This window comes from Pongo pygmaeus, chromosome 9 (assembly GCF_028885625.2).
Source record: "Pongo pygmaeus isolate AG05252 chromosome 9, NHGRI_mPonPyg2-v2.0_pri, whole genome shotgun sequence".
NCBI classification, from domain to species: domain Eukaryota; kingdom Metazoa; phylum Chordata; class Mammalia; order Primates; family Hominidae; genus Pongo; species Pongo pygmaeus.
The window spans coordinates 44,787,928-44,805,137 of record NC_072382.2 but is presented as its reverse complement, the minus strand read 5'-3'; the positions used below and the strand labels follow the sequence as shown (position 1 = coordinate 44,805,137).

Here is a 17,210-nt window from a genome sequence, read left to right as displayed (position 1 = left end):
CATTATGACTATTATATGAACTGCTTCATTAGTTCTTCTGTAGTCTTACATCCTATGAATAATGCATACAAAAGTGCTATATTCTGTCCGGGCATGGTGGCTCAACGCCTGTAATCCCAGCATTTTGGGAGGCCGAAGCAGGTGGATCACTTGAGGTCAGGAGTTAAAGACCAGCCTGGCCAACATGGCGAAACCCCATCTCTACTAAAAAATACAAAACAAACAAACAAAAATGCTATATTCAAGGCCAAATATATATTCAAATACGTTTTCTACAACCCAAGTAGGGGATTGCACTACTCACAATATGATCAGGTTAATGAAAGCATCCTTGTTTTTATAGATGTAAGATATTTAAGTACTTCTACTCTAAAGATGATTTCAAACAAAACCCAGCATGTAAAACAAATAAGGTGGAAAGATAAAAAGCAAGAAAGAGAAAGAGATTGTTGTAGCGATAGCAGAGGACAAACAAACACCTCTGGAAGCATTTGTTAGAACTATGGTGCAGTTCTTGGGTTATCATCAATATGGGTTCTTGGCTATTCCATTTTGTAAAAATGTGTCATTATGGAAAGAGTAGTGGTCTTGGGAATATGAAGACTCAGGTTCAAGCCTAGTTCTGTCATGACCTAGCTGTATGATCTTGGTGAATTCACTTATCCTCTTTTTTTTATTTTTCTTTTTTATTTTTCTTTTTTTGGTTTCTTTGACTGCAAGAGAGAAGTGTGATAGAGAGTCTTTGGGTGTGCCTCTTCCCCTGCTTCTCACCCAGTTCTCTAAATTGTGAGTCCATGATTGCTTGGCCATCTCCAGAAAAGAAGTACTTTGCTTAACCTTTTAGGCTATATTTTTAAGGGTAATGATCATGTGTTTACAGTGAGTTGTAAAAATGCTGTCATTGCTAGTGTTCAGTCATAAAATTTGGTGAAAATCTATGGTTTTAAATAGCCCAAACAATGGGAGTTAATAAATTGGACACTAACATTTTAACTTTTTCTCGTGTTTCAATATGTGGAATTTCTTGCTTAGAAGCTGGCTCTTTCCAAGTATATTGTTTCATACAAACTTGGAGCTTCTTGTTTGATTTTCTATTTGACCTTTGATTGCTGCTGTTTTCCTACTAAGTGGTTGGCCAAAAGTGAGAGGGCCAGTACAGATAAAGCAAATAGTGTTTCATGGGGTTTAATAATTAATAAACTGAACTGTCATCAAAAAACCCACGGATCCAGTTCATTATAATGTCATGATGACAACATTTTGTGAGAGAAGTCTGTATAAAAAGCAATTGCTCTTTTGTTTCCAAAACAGGTATCACAAGTGGATAAATAATGTGCACTGCTCTGAGCCCAAAGGTACGCAGTGGACCTGGCCTCTCTGATATGCATCAGTATAGCCAATGGCTAGCCAGCAGACATGAAGCTAATTTGCTACCAATGAAAGAAGATCTGGCCTTGTGGTTAACCAATCTATTAGGTAAGGTTATAAGATCTCATTTTGTGAGCAAAGATAACAGGTTTTGTTTTATTTTTCCTCCTGTAGTGTCCTTCACCTAAGCATGTGATAGCACCTTGGAAAGAAAGACTTTTATTATTTGACATTTGCATCTGGGAAACCTGAAGCAGGTGGAAAATTTAAGTGAATTTCCCAATGTCTGTCATATTAACTGTGCTTAGTAATTCCAGTATGATGCACTCAAATGTGGAAATATGCAGTCAGATTGCTTATTTTATCTGTATGCTGGTCTGATTTATTTTTGGCTTTTCTTTCATGCAGCTGACCAATTTGACCTATTCTTTTGACATCGTACATAGGCCACAGTGTCTGTAAAATCTGGCTTCTAAATCTGGACTTCTTTGCCCTACTTTTACAGCACACCTTCTAAAACTGCTGAATACCCAAACTCAGGAACAAAATCATGTATTCTTTTTCCAAATGAGCTGACTAGAGTCATCCAACCCTGAACTAAAATTTTTCTTTTCCATTTGCTTTTGTTTTTAAGATCTAGTCTAACAGTACTCTTGCTGACCTCATGCTACCTCCTGGTAAAGATTCCTCTCCTTTTGTTGCTGTTGTGCTTTCATATTCACAGGATAAAATTTCAACTATGTGAAAAATAGAATCACATGTTTAAAGGGTCATCATATATAGCAACACTATTTCCACTAAGTTTTTTATAGAGAATAAATTTAATTTAAATGTGAGAAAAAAGATCCCTGTAGACTTTATAAGATATAAGATTTGAGCATATCATTTGCAGGGGAGATTTCATCAACACTATTTTATTATTTAAATCATCTGTCAAGGTAAGAGTTGTTATCCTCATTTTCTAGCTAATGAAACTAAAGAGCTTAGTAAGGCGCACCCTGTCCATCTGAAATTTCAGCATGGTTTGGCAGAGGTTTAGCACATTTTATCAGGGTTTTGCTTGTTCTCCATGGCTCTGGATTTTTGCACGGCTTTTGTATTTATTTATTTTTTAGTCCTTATCCTAGGATTTCTTTATCCTATATTTCTTTTTTCTTCATGGTGTGCACACAATTTTGGCAACTCTGTAGTCTAACCAAGGCTACTGAATATGGGTATGCAAATTGCACCCTTCACCAACAGATAGTGAGGTCAGAAAAAGAAGAAGACACTCCCTAGAAAGACCCTTCACACTGCTATGGAAGTGTCTCCCCCAGAAGGAAGGGGCTACACCTTTCAGTAATTCATTCATGCAGAGGAGGACCTTTTATCTGCATCAAGGAGAGGGAGTTATTTAAGCCTAAACAGATGGATTTTTCTCTCTCTTCTGTCTTTTTGGGGTTCACTAATGATTGTCATATTAGTAATTAATTATTAAATTTGAGCTATCAGTTTTCAGATATAGGCAATCACAAGTATGGTAGTGTAGAATAAAAGTTAAGAGCACAGGCGCTGGAAATAGACTGCCTGTGTTTGAACCCCACCTCTGTCGCTTGCTAGCAGTGTGATCTTGGGCAAATTACTTACCTCTCTTATGCCTCATTTTCCTCATCTGTACAGTGGTAATAACAGTAGTAACTACTTTTTAGGGCTGCTGTGGCAGTGAATGATTAAAATATGTATAGTACTTTGAACAGTATCTGGCCCTAGTAAACACTATATTGTTGTTATTATTATTCTACTTATATACTTCAGTGAAACTTAATTTGATTTTGTGCATAAATTTATTCTTTTTTTTCAACAAACATTTGAGTGTGCAGCAGCATAAGCATTGGTAAAAAAAAGTGGACTCTGGAATAAGAATGCTTTCAATTCAAATCTTGGTTTTACCACTTATTATGTGATATTGGGCAAGTGTCTTATTGCACTGTGTCTTGGTTATATAATCTGTAAAATAAATACCATAATAAAACCGACCTTATGGGATTGTTGGGGGTTTGAATGAGATAATTACCTTAGAAGAAGGTATGGCACATAATCAAGCAGTAAATAATAACTATTATCATTATTTTGTTCCAGACAGTCATCTAGGTACTGGAGGATAGTGATTAAGAATAGACATAGTACCTATTCTTGCAAAGCTTAGCTTAGCAAAAAAACACAGTAAATAAGTAATTGAATATATAATCTATTACTTGTTATAAACACTAAAAGATACAAGTTGCAATTAAAATGTAAATTGAGGTGGGAGTAGGGCAAAGGATCAGAGGGCTTGGGAAATCTTCTTTATGGGAATGTATATTTAAACAGAGAACTGAAGATTAATAGCTAGCCAGACCAAACATGGGGTAAGAGCCTTTGCGAGGAGGGAAGGGCAAGTGTTGACGTAGGAAAGAGCTTGGTACATTGCAAGAAATGAAGCAAGTCTAGTTTCAACAGAAAAGAAAGAGGAAGAGAGTTTCATGAGACATGTTTGGGCTAGATCATATATTACTTTGAAAATCATATTAAGGAGCTTATAATTTACAGTATGATCTATGAGAAGCCATTGAAATGTTCTAGACAGAGGAAGAGTGTGATTAATTAGAGTATAGCCTGCTTATACGGGTATGCTATAATGTCCTATGACTTGTCATCAAGGGCAATTTATTTAGTGAGTGTGGTCATTTACAAGGCAGCTTGATCAGTGTGAGCAGCCCAAGACAGCCTCAAAGAATAGAGAGTCAGTGTGTGTAATGGAAAGATCCTTGGATTAAAAATCAGGAGACCTGGCTCCTAACTGGGCGTCAGGAGACCTGGCCTCTGGTTCTGGCTCTGCTACTTGGTAGGAAACTTGCCCAAAGTCACTCAGCTATCTTTTCTGGGCTCAGTGTCCTCAACCATAAAATGAAGGGATTGAAGTAGATGATCTCTAATGTCCTTTCCAGATCCCAAAGTCTGAGTTTCAGGAAATCCATCTCTTGAGACGCAGTTTGGGGTATTGAGACAGTCATTAATATATGTAAATAAGGAGAAGATTTACATAAATGAATGACTTTTTTTTTCAAATTAAGGCTTTTTTAATGGTAGTAGTTATAACACAAATGCAATTGATGGTTTATGAAATTTTCTCAGAAAAGGAATCCTAAAAGAATCTCGAGATACAGTAAAGTTTGACCTTTGAATTGACTTCAATTCATACAAAGTAGATAGATAATAGACTTCAAGTCAATACTGTCATGGCAACTTGAGAAGTCTACTTATAACTTGAGATTATTAAAAAGTGGTAAAACATTTGGAGGTAGAAAAATGCATTGTGTACTAGAATGGTGATAATAAGGAGGGTAAGAATAAATTTAAGTTATGTTAGAAGATGTTTTTCTTATACTTAGATACATTTAGTATTCACATACTTTGGAAATAGAGAAATTAAAGTGAATTTTAAAATAATTTATTATTGGCTGTTTTGTCACTTCAGAAATATTTGCAGATTTTTATTATGCAGCTCTTTTTCAAGTCTTGCTTTTTATCTACTTGAAAGAGATAAAAAGTAAAAAATGTGAAAAGATAATAAGTCTTGAAAGTAGCTTCGGAATTGATGTATCTCCTCTGAATTCCTAGGTGAGGTAGAAATTACATATTAAATTAAAGATTTTAATTAGGTTTTGCTGTTGTGCAAATTTGCTGCTTATTTCTAGTATACTTGTCTAAAATGTAATTTTTTTCCTTTTATGTTTTTCAAAAGGAGTATTAATGATATTCTAAATTCAGATATTTATGATCCTACATATAAACTGTCTATTAAAAATATGGTTCCTTAAATAATACTCCATTTATATTCTGATATTTTGATGGATAAAAATGATTCGATAGAGAAGGAAGTGATTTTGTTAGTTCATAAACCAATGTTCATATTCATATAACATATGTATGTATTATACTGTCATTTCCAGGAAATATACTTACTTAATCATTAATAATAATAAATATCATTTTAAATTCCTAGGCATAGGATTAAAGCATCAGCTGCAAACTTTTAAGCTACCTGAAATTTACATATTAGAATGTAAAATACCAGCTATCTTGTGATGTTAACTAGTTAAAATGCAGAAGTGGTTTATAGTCGCTGGGATTTCTCTAGGGGGTAGCACACACTGATTAATGAGAAGATTATCATGTAATATTCACTGACTATTTACATATACTTGGATATATCTATTGATCTTATACAAAATACTCTTTGCAGTCCTAGTAGGTTTTTGAATAATGGCTGGGCACCATGGAGCAGTTTTGTGACCAACATTCAAAAAAGACAGCAAAACAGTCATGAAGATCTTATCGTCTTTCTTTACAAAAAGTTTCTTTAGCCATTGTTGCCTATTGTACATTAAATATACACATTTCATTTTTATTTTAGATCTTTTGTTATTTTTGCTCATGAACCAAATATTGCCAATTTGTTATTTAACTATGCCCTTAGGGTATATTAGAACATGAAATGCATATATAAATAAATCTTGGGAAAATTTTTAATTGTCATTGTGAGCAAACAGCATGTTATTACATTAACAGTTCTGGTTATGGCAGCCACCCATTATTCAAATACATTAGGCATATTCTACTACTTTTATAATTATTGATGGACTTTTTAAGAATATTATTGGCTTGGCTTTGATTATATACTAAAATAAGTGTTCTCAAATTGTCTATTTCACATGTATTTTTAATTTAAAATGATGGCTTACCTTTATTTTCAATTAATATTTGTCTAATGCTATATAAATTACATGAGAGTATATTTTAAAGAAAGGATTATAGTTGTTAAACATGAAATAAATTAAAATTGTTCTTAAAGCTTATAGATCTTTAGGATATAGGCATATGTGTTTGGATAATGCAGGGACTTTGAATAAATCATCAGATATATTAAAAATCAAGTTGTGCTGAATTGATTTTACTTATATTTACAAAATGCATTGACAGTTGATGTCATGGTGATTTTCCCTTTCTTTGAGCTTTGTACATGCATATAAAAGAAAATGCAGTTGTTTTCCACTTAATATGAGCAATATGTAACATTTCATTTTTTTCAGTTATTCTTAAAAAATAACATTTTCAGCATTAAAAATTTAAGCACCTAGTTATTAGGGTTGCTGCTGTCAAATACAGCCACTATCTAATGAGTTTGGAACAGCTTGCTTTTCTTTTTTCTTGTGGCCCTTTTACCAGATACTTATTCTGCAGGGTTCTCACATTCTTGGTATAGCCAATAAAAATTCCTTAGGACAGATGGTATCTTCTGTTAGTTCAAAAGTTTACAGAATCACCTTCATGTTCACAAGTTGACACCTTTCAGAGCAGCTATCCTAATTTTGTATGTGACTTGTGTAGCAGAACCAGCTTGATCTTTTTTGTTATAAATTCAGGGTAGACACTTGAAAATCAGTGTGAAGCAGGTGCTGGTCTAGGGATTTTGCATATAATGAACTGCTTCCTATCTCACAAACTTGAAACTTTAGTCTCAAAATACTGAATAATTTTGGTTAAAGAGAGCATATGAACCACTTTGAATTCTCCAGTTAGAAAAATATATTTGTATTGAGAGGTACAGTGAGGATGAAAATAGAATTTGATAGTATCTGGATCATCTTTAGGGATTAAAAATATACCAACTTTCTTCTTCAGTGAATCATGCCAAATACCAGAACTTGCCTGAATGATATTGTTAGCCATTCTCCAATCTACAAGGTGGATTGCTATTCATTTTTCAGCACCACAATCTTCAATTCCAAGCTTTTTTTCCCCCCTAAAGAGGTTTCTGTGGTGTTTCTGCATAGAGAAAGACAGCGGCATGGAGGAGAATGCATTGTCATGGAAAATAGTCATTTGTGTATTCAGCAAACATTTAAGCAATCAAGCATAGTGGCTAAAAGCATGGACTCTGAACCTAAATTGCCAAAGAGCCAAGTTCCTCTACCCTCGAATCAAGTGACCTGAGGCAAGTTACTTAATCTACACATCTGTTTCATTATCTGTAAGATGGATATAATAGTAGCACCCACTTCACAGTTTTCTTGAGAAGACTCAATACATGAATACATGTAAAGTGCTTAGAACAGTACTTGACATATAATAAGAACTCAACTGTTAAATATGATTATTAGAATTCTTTAGAAATTTAATACTGCTAATTTATTGGGAAGAAAACATTCTTTCTCAGCAACTTAGAAGATTAAAAGGATTATTTTTTCCAGGTGGCCCCAGTCTAAAACACTTATAGGCTGATACGTAAATCTTTATAAAAGTTATGGCAAACATATTTCTGGGAGGAATACACTGATGTGTATGTGTATGCATGTTGATTATAGTTGCCTGGCAAAAGATTTCAGGCAGATGTTTATATCCCACCATTGAGCTATAATGTTTTAACAGAAAGCAACTAGGCACAATATTTAATCAAATTTCCTGATTTTGATCTACTGGCAAGTTGTCATTCTTGACTAAATTAATCATGTGAAGATCAAATATCGCAATTATAAATTCAGGAAGTGAAACTATTACTTCTAAACTAGGACACTCTAGATTAATGTTCAAACCAATGTCTTTACGGACCAGCGCCGGTCAGGACTTTAACATGATTTAATTGTATTCATTTATTATTCTTTGTTTCCCTGCAAACACCAACCACAATGAAATGCTGAGGTTAGGGAAGAAACGATTCTCTGGTGCTAACATTACACTGCTTCCAGTACACGTAGTCTGATGTGTTAAACCAGGTGCACAATTTAAACTAAAGAAGATCTGATTCTGTGTAACAGAGATATTCACCTTTGTTTGACTTTTACTTGAGAAAGTGTAATTAATTCTACACAGCCTGTTCTTAAGAATTTGCCATGGATAATTTCAGCTACTTTTATATTGTATTTTTTTTGAAGAAAATACTGTTGATAATATTAATATTAATGTAATAAAGAATGAGATAATATATCATCCCCATATAAAGATGATAACTGATTTCTTACAATCATACATTGATTATAATCATAAAGTATATATTTAATAATTTTTAATCATTGGAAGGAAAATATGTTACACATGAAGTTATTTTAAAAAGTCTCAGACTTGTTTTTTTCCTTCATTTGAGGTAGTACATTTCAACTATAAAGTATGTAATAGTCTGTTTTTGCCAAAAAAAACTCACCTTTCAGAGCTATAAAATATACAGAATTGAAAGCTGACACCTAATATATTTTTCATTAGATACAGATGTTCAATGTAAAATTCTTTTTACAAGTATTCATGAAAAACAGGATAACTAAAAAGATATAATGCATAAAAAGTAAAAATCATACCTTTTGGTAAATTGTTAATGGCTTTTTAATGAAAGCCATTTTTTTCTTTTTATGATTTACGTGTTCTTTTAAGTATACTGTAACTATCTTATAACTTAAAATTATGAATGGAATCTTCAAATTGCCATAGAACTTAATGAAATAAGAATACATAAAGATCTATTACAAATGTGGAAAATCTTGCAAGTAATTTGTAAAGAAATAATTCAACAATTTAGAGTAAAGTTTATCTTGTCTTAAAATTTAAACTTATTTGAATAACATTATAATTAAGAGAATTATTTCTAATATTTACTTTCTGTAATTTTGTGAAATAATTTTCTTATTAGAAAATGTGGCCTGGCGTGGTGGCTCATGCCTGTAATCCCAGCACTTTGGGAGGCTGAGGCGGGCAGATCACTAGGTCAAGAGATCGAGACCATCCAGGCCAACATGGTGAAACCCTGTCTCTACTAAAAATACAAAAATTGGCTGGGCATGGTAGTGCATGCCTGTAGTCACAACTACTTGAGAGGCAGAGGTTGCAGTGAGCCAAGATCGTGCTACTGCACTCCAGCCTGAGGAGATCGCACCACTGCACTCCAGCCTGTGGCTAGTCACTTTCTGCTAAAAAAAAAAAAAAAAAAAAAAAGAAAAGAAAAGAAAAAAAAGAGAAAATGCAGGCCAATATGATGAATACACAATACAAATTCTGTTATGCTGGCGTTTTATATTTTGGGCATGCTACTTTCATTTCTGAACTGAGCTGTACACAGTTTTGAAATAAAAGTTCTGCACAGGCTACCTGTGCGGTGAGTATTTAAAGCTACTGATGTTTTTCCACCTGCAGAAGTCATTATTTTAATTGGGGGCTAAAATATGAACTACCCAGTAGGGGAAAAAGAACATTTGTTTAAAAAGTAATTCTTTTTCCCTAAGACTGCTCCCCAAAATGGAAAAAAAAAAAAAAGTCATTTTAAGCAGATGTTTCTTGAAATCCAAATATATTAGATATTGTGAGTTTAACTTAAATGGTTCATCTGTTGTTCCAGTCGGATTTTATTTATTTATTTATTTATGAGACAGAGTGTCACTCTATCGCCCAGGCTGCAGTGCAGTGGTGTGATCTCTACTCACTGCAACCTCCGCCTCCCAGGTTCAAGCCGTTCTCCTGCCTTATCCTCCCAAGTAGCTGGGATTACAGGCATGTGTCACCATACCTGGCTAATTTTTTAATTTTTAGTAGAGGCAGGGTTTCACCAAGTTAGCCAGGTTGGTCTTGAACTCCTGATCTCAGGTGATCTGCCTGTCTTGGCCTCCCAAAGTGCTGGGATTACAGGAGTGAGCCACCGCACCCGGCCGGATTATATTTATTTTAAGGTTCATGGAATTGAGCTACATGCGTGTTTCTTAAGATAAAAGATAAGCCTTGAGCATCTTGGTATAAAACTTTAAAATAATTTCTTTTTTTTTTTTTTGCTTTTAACTTAATTGTGTTTCACAAAAAAATTAATGTTTTCTCAAAGTTTTCTAGCAGTTTATTTCTTCATTTGTTCATTCACATGCTCACTGAGCACATTTACTAGGTGCCTAGTATGTGAATAATATTATGTTTACCTCTGTGGGAGATACAAAAAATAATGATAAAAAAGATATACCTCAAGGTTTATAACATACTAGAGAAGACAAACACTGCATACAAAACATACTACTAACAATAGAATATGTTTGATCAGTGCCAGAGTAAGGGATATTCATGAGTATGACATACGGAAAACAGATCAATGTGTACTGGACGAATCTCTTTCTGGAACTCTGATTAAAGATAGAACTTGTCCAAGGAGGTAGAAGGTAGGACATTGAAGTTGGGGGCCATACCAGGAACAAAAGCATAGCAGCAGAAATAGAAAGGTCTGCAAGGCGAATCTGTGAAGGCAGCCTATAGATAGATCACAGAGCAGGGTATAGGGATGTTAGATGGGAAAGATGGGTTAGAGGAATACAGGGAGACCTTTGGATATTTGGTTAAAGTGCTTAGTTTTCATATTCCAGGTAAAGGAGAAAATTAGAGATTGTGCAATAAGGGTATCCGGAGAATGCCTCAGTGAGGACGGTATTCAGCCATCTTAATTTTAGCAGTGAGCATGGTATGTATTGGAGAGAGAAGTTGAGGACACAAAGAATAGCCATTGTTCTTGTTGCTAGAGGTTTAAGTATCACATTATGAAGATTTTTATTAAGGTTATGACATGAGAAATAGAAGGAAGCTTGAATCTGTAGGACTTCTGACTAATAATTTATAGAAACAATAAGGCAGGAAAATGGAATATTCTGAAACTTAGATTAATAGGAAACAAAAAAAGGACGGGGCTTTGAGAAAGATACGTTTTGAAAGAGTATATAAGAAAGCAGTGCAGTGGCACGATCTCAGCTCACTGCAGCCTCTGCCTCCCAGGCCCAAGCCATCCTCCCACCTCAGCCTCCCGAGTAGCTGGGACTGCATGCAGGCACGCACCACCATGCCTGGCTAATTTTTGTGTTTTTGTAGAAGTGTGGTTTCACCATGTTGCCCATGGCTGGTCTCTAACTCATGAGCTCAAGCGATCCACCTACCTCAGGCTTCCAAAATTCTGGGATTACAGGCCTGAGCTACTGTGCCCAGCCTACCTGTATTATTTTAATAAGGAAAACCATTTCAATAGAATCTAGAGATATGGTTTTACACATTGGCCATGTTATTAAAGTTCCCAATGGTGGTTTTTAAAAAATACATACATGGCTCTATTTTAAATTAAAGAAAATTGATCTGGCTGGGTGCACCCTAGACTACATGACTGTAATCCCAGTACTTTTGGAGGCCGAGGCTGGAGGATTGCTTGAGCCCCAGGAGTTCAAAACTGCAGTGAGCTATGATCCTGCCACTGCACTCCAGATTGCGTGACAGAGTACAATCCTGTTGAGAGAGAGAGAGAGAGCGAGAGACCTACGGCGTTCTTGTAGTCAGACATACACCTAACAAAAAATACTTGTCCTGCACAATGTCCTGCCTTGTGGGTCAAAGTAATTGAATGAGCCACTGACGATGAGAATGGAATGATTAATGGAGGCCAAATTGTGATATCACTGGTAAAGCTGGTTCTTTGAGTTTTGTTGGTTAGTTTTCATTCCCCTTGATTACTAAATGATGGAATTCTTTCACCCAGGATATCATTTTGCCACCTTTAATATGAAATAAAACTGTTAACGCAGTTAGCACTATGTTATGAAAATATTAAACGTTGAGATTCTTGCAACCAAAGGAAGATAGAAAATTCCAAAGAAATGACTATTTCTGGTAAGCTCCTATCCCAGCTATGTAACTCAGCTAGAATAGCAATTTTAGTGATAAAACTGTGTCAAATATTTTATTTAGTGTGAATCTGACATTTGATTTTCCTTTTATAATGCTTCTTTTTGTTATTTCAGGGAAGGAGATTACAGCAGAAACTTTTATGGAGAAGTTGGACAATGGTGCCTTGCTCTGTCAACTTGCAGAAACTATGCAGGAGAAATTCAAGGAGAGTATGGATGCTAACAAGCCCACAAAGGTAAAAGATCCCAATGCAAAAATCACTCTTAGGTGGTAGATTACTTTTATAATTGCTTATAAATTGTGTGTAATTAAAAAATTTATTGTGAACGGATGCATCAAGGTCTATACTAACAACAGAGTACAGAGTGTTCTTTTTAATTAGGTAACGTGTTATTTGCACTCTAATTACATAAATTGTATAATCCTTTTGGTGAATCTAATTAAATAAAAGCTAATGAAAAATGATAGTATTAAAAGAGTACTGTGTATAAACTCAATGAATCTGAAATATTGATTAAAAACTTAGCAGAGAAATAATTGTGTCATTAGGCAATGCACAAATCTAGCCAAGAAAGATTTACTGAATAGATCTTTGTTTTCAAAAATATTATGGCAGAATACTAGAACAAACTTTCTGGACTGTAATTTTTTGTTTATTCTAAATAAGTAGTACCATTGAACTAAGTAAATTTGGACAAATTATTTTATTTCTAACTGCTCAGATTTTTTTCTCCACATTAATTCTAATACTCTTTTCTAGTGATTATAAACACTTGATGAAAGTATTAGTGTTTGACTGTTTTTGAAGAAAACAAGAGAGATTGTACTTAATTTTTAATAGAGAATGAAAAGAGATTTAAAAAATATTAAAATAATGTTGGCCAGGCATGGTGGCTCATGCCTGTAATCCCAGTACTTTGGGAGGCTGAGGCGGGCAGATCACTTGAGGTCAGGAGTTTGAGACTAGTCTGGCCAACATGGCCAAAACCCGTCTCTACTAACAAAAAAAAAAAAAAAAATAGCCCAGCATCATGACGCACGTCTATAATCCCAGCTACTCAGGAGGCTGAGGCAGGAGAATCGCTTGAACCCAGGAAGTAAAGGTTGTGGTGAGCAGAGATCACACCATTGCACTCCAGCCTGGGTGACAGAGTAAGACTCTATCTAAAAATAAAATAAAATAAAAATGTTGAAGACAATTTAAGACAAAAAGCAACTGTTAAGCCTTTTTTGCAACTCTGACAGAAAAAATAAAAGGGGTGTGTGTGTGTGTTGCCACTGAATTTATTTTTTAAATATTTTATATTACTCCGTAAAGTATTGTATAATATACAAAACCTCCCTCTATTTTTTTTATTTCTTAAAAGCAGCTCTGTGAAGGTATTAATTAATTAAGTGGCTCCCAAACTTTGCTGCACATTGGAATTACCTGAGCATCTTTAAAAAAATTGCTGAGAGCTGGGCTGGATGTGGTGGCTCGTGACTGTAATCTCAGCACTTTGCGGGGGTCAAGGCAGGCAGATTGCTTGAGCTCCGGAGTCGAGGTCAACCTGGGCAACAAGACAAAGCACCATCTGTAAGAAAAACACAAAAAAGTTAGCAGGGAATGGTGGTGTGTTCCTGTAGCCCCAGCTATTTGGGAAACTGAGGCGGCGGGTTCAATTGAGCCCAGGAGGTTGAGGTTGCAGTGAGCCAAGATCACAACACTGCACCCCAGCCTAGAAGACAGAATGAGACCATTTCTCAAAAGTAATAATAAAATAAAATAATACTGAGACCTCGATCCCATGCCTGAACATTCTGATTTAATTCCACAGGGTGAAACCTGGGTACTAGAATTTTTAAAAAGCTCCCCAGGTGATTCTAATGTGCAGCAAAGTTTGGCAACCATTAATTTCTTTTAATTTTCTCCTTAATTGGATGGTTGAAGACTCTAAGTAATTTGTACAAGATTGGCTAGTTAGTGACCAATCAAAAATTTGACACAGACAACTTTGCAAGTTTAATGCTCTCTCATTTTTGTTCATTATGTCATTATGGGTAGCCCAGGTGTGAGGAGACTGTTTATGAAAATGCTTTGTGTCAAGCTTAATGTTAGGACACCAATTTTTCTTCTGCTCTCATTTCCGTCGTGATGTAACTGGCCTCTACATCAGCTACTGATGAAAAAATATAATGCCAATAGGAGGACAATTTGTATAGAAGGTTTACTGTAAAGCAATGAACAGAGGGAAATAAGCTGTGGTGCCCAGACTCTTGAAAGCATTACCTTCACATTACGAAGTTCCTGAAACTTGTATTGCTTATTGTTGAGGATGGAGAGCCCAATGCCTCAGTGCTAAGAATCCTTGAATCCTCCAGAGTAGTAAAGATTAACCAACTCTATTAAGGCTGTTGTGCAGTTTTCTGGTTTTGCTTTGTTTATAAGGCTTTGCTTTTTTAAAACAGAAGCAAAGATTCCCAAATAGATTTGTAATTGTAAGACTCAATGTAAGATAACCCTAAAGCATTAGCCTATAGGTCAAAGGCTTTGACATTAAGTGCATTTTGCTTGGGTTCTAGTTTTATTTATTAATTGGACATGTCTGAGCCGTACTTTCCTTATCTGTGAAATAGGATTAATAATTACGTATGTATAGCTTCCATAGAGCATTGCACAAAATAGGGCCCTTGATAAAATCTCTTTTTGATAAAATCTCTTTTCCTTACGTGAAAGATAAGAGACACTTGTAAGTATTTTCGATTAACTATAAGAAAATAAATACTTTATAGTCTATGGCCATACCACCCTGAACATGCCCAGTTTCGTCTGATCTCGGAAGCTAAGCAGGGTCGGGCCTGATTAGGACTTGGAAGGGAGAAAATAAATGCTTTATAAATGTTTGTATTTAGCATGAGAGCTGCTGTGTGCAAATATGTATACATTTGCCCCAATCTCCATGATAATATGGAATATTGAGAATATTTATGGATCAAAAGTTATGTAAGTACTTTCCTTTTAAACAGTTATTTCAATATTATAATTTTTATAATAAAACTATAAAACAAAAAGAAAAGAATTTTTTTCAGTTAGTAGAACTGCAGCAAGTTATTAAACTTGAAATAGTTCTGTGAACCTGAGCAAGTTTTTAACTGAATATAAAGCTAAATTTTTTTCTGATTGTGATAAAGGTTTTAGTATAAAACCTTAAATGTGTTACTTGAACAAGTGGAGGTTTAAAAATACTTCTTATGATCTCACCAAAAAGTCACATGCACCTGTATGTTCATAGCAGCACTATTCACTATAGCAAAGACATGAAATCAACCTAGATACTCATCAGCGGTGGACTGGATAAAGAAAATATGGTCCCTATATACCATGGAATACCTTGCAGCCATAAGAAACCAAAATCATGTCCTTTGCAGAAACATGCGGGCAGCTGAAGGCCATTATCTTAAGCAAGTTAATGCAGAAACAGAACCAAATGCCACATGGTCTCACATGTAAGTGGGAGCTAAACACTGAGTACACATGGACACAAAGAGGAGAACAAAAGACCCTGGGGCCTACTTGAGCAGGAAGGGTGGGAAGAGGGTGAAGGTCAAAAAACTACCTATTGGGTTCTATGCTCACTATCTGGGTGATGAAATCATTTATATACCCAACCTCAACAAGGTGCAATTTACCCATATAACAATCCTGCACATGTCCCCTCCGAACCTAAAATAAAAGTTGAAAAAAAATACCAATTATGACCTCACTTTCACTGCTCAATACATCAAATTTGATCTGAGGTAAAAGTTGACACAGTTGCTCTTGACTGAATTGCCTTCTCTGTTCTTGGCAGCATTTATATATTCACAACTGACTGCCAGTAATATGCAGCTTAAATCAATAATAACTTGTGCCTTACTGTATGAAAAGTGCAAAGATGACTACATTTTCTTTTCTGCCTTTTATAGTAAAATTTTAAAAGATGAAAAGCCAGAAGGTTAGTATGTATATCTTCATGGCTACTATTGTTCATAAATATACTTCTGTTAAACTCAAGATTTTTCAGTCTATTTTTGGTCTAGAAACAAAAAAAACTTATGAGATTGTAAGCATGTTGATGTTGTTAAATCTAAATACAAATTTAAACAATAATGGATTCACTACAACCCAGGTAATTAGGATTACAGTGAATATTTCCCATGGGAAAAAATGAGGCTTTCAAACTGAGTATAAATAGTCTGAAGGTTACAATATTAAGTCTGCTTTTACACGTGTGTACACTCATGTGTTCATGTATGTGTTTGTATAGAATTATTTCTCATTTTGGCATTTTGAAGTTCAGAAAAATGGTGGCGAAAATAGATGAATTAGTCAATACATTCTTTGAATTAATGAAACTGTGTGTAGGGAGATGTTGAAACAGAATTACTTTTAAAAAATTGACAACAAACTTGATCCCATCCAAAGCCATGCCACAGGAAGCTCTCTGTAATTTTTTTCTGGCAGCTTTAATCTTATCTCCTCATTTTCATAGCAATATTTTTTATTTTTCTTGGTTGATAGTTAATTTGGAGATTTTACAGCTATGTAAACAAATTTGAACGAGTAAGTTATGCCTGGTATGTGTGAAGTATGTCTGTATTAAGGATGATTTAAATGCTCTTAAATCTGAAAGTAAATTTTAATAAATGTTAGTTCACATATTTAATATTTTAGATATAAATCCGTGAGTGTTTTATATCCAGCTTTGGTTTGATAAAATAGTGTGAATGGAAATAATTCTGTCCTATGATTCTTTCTTCCCAGACATCAATCGGTCAATTTAAAAATAGCTTCTTTACGTGTGTAAGCTCTAAGTAGTTAATCTTAGCCTTTGTGTAGTGGGTCATTTTCTAACTCTGCATGGGAGCAATGTAGAGACTTCACAGAATAGGGCAGTAGATGGGTGGAAGCATTTGAGACCAGTGTGCAGCCATTTAATGTGTAATTTTATTTAATTCATTTATACATACTATAATATTATGAATTCACTGTAATTACAAATCTTAATTTTCTGGAGTTGAGGATGTTTAAAGGCAAAAATATAAATGAAATGAATCTTTCAATATTGTTTTAGGATGAGAAAACCAAACCAAATGACAGGTTTAAGATTAGGTTTTATGCC

At 34.7% G+C, this 17,210-nt stretch overlaps 1 protein-coding gene across 15 annotated transcripts in view; it reads left to right on the top strand.

Moving 5' to 3' along the window:
* The window catches only part of GAS2 (growth arrest specific 2), a 180,175-nt gene that overhangs the window by 41,091 nt on the left and 121,874 nt on the right, over positions 1–17,210 (top strand). For 14 of the 15 annotated variants that reach the window (XM_063671054.1, XM_054438137.2, XM_063671051.1 and 11 more), the window contains exons 2-3: positions 1,312–1,476; positions 12,183–12,304. In XM_063671054.1, coding sequence (XP_063527124.1) covers positions 1,332–1,476; positions 12,183–12,304 — 267 coding nt within the window. In that variant the 5' untranslated portion in view covers positions 1,312–1,331. Of the gene's footprint in view, positions 1–720; positions 787–1,311; positions 1,477–12,182; positions 12,305–17,210 lie in introns of all 15 variants that reach the window. The other variant, XM_063671050.1, reaches the window with a different exon arrangement.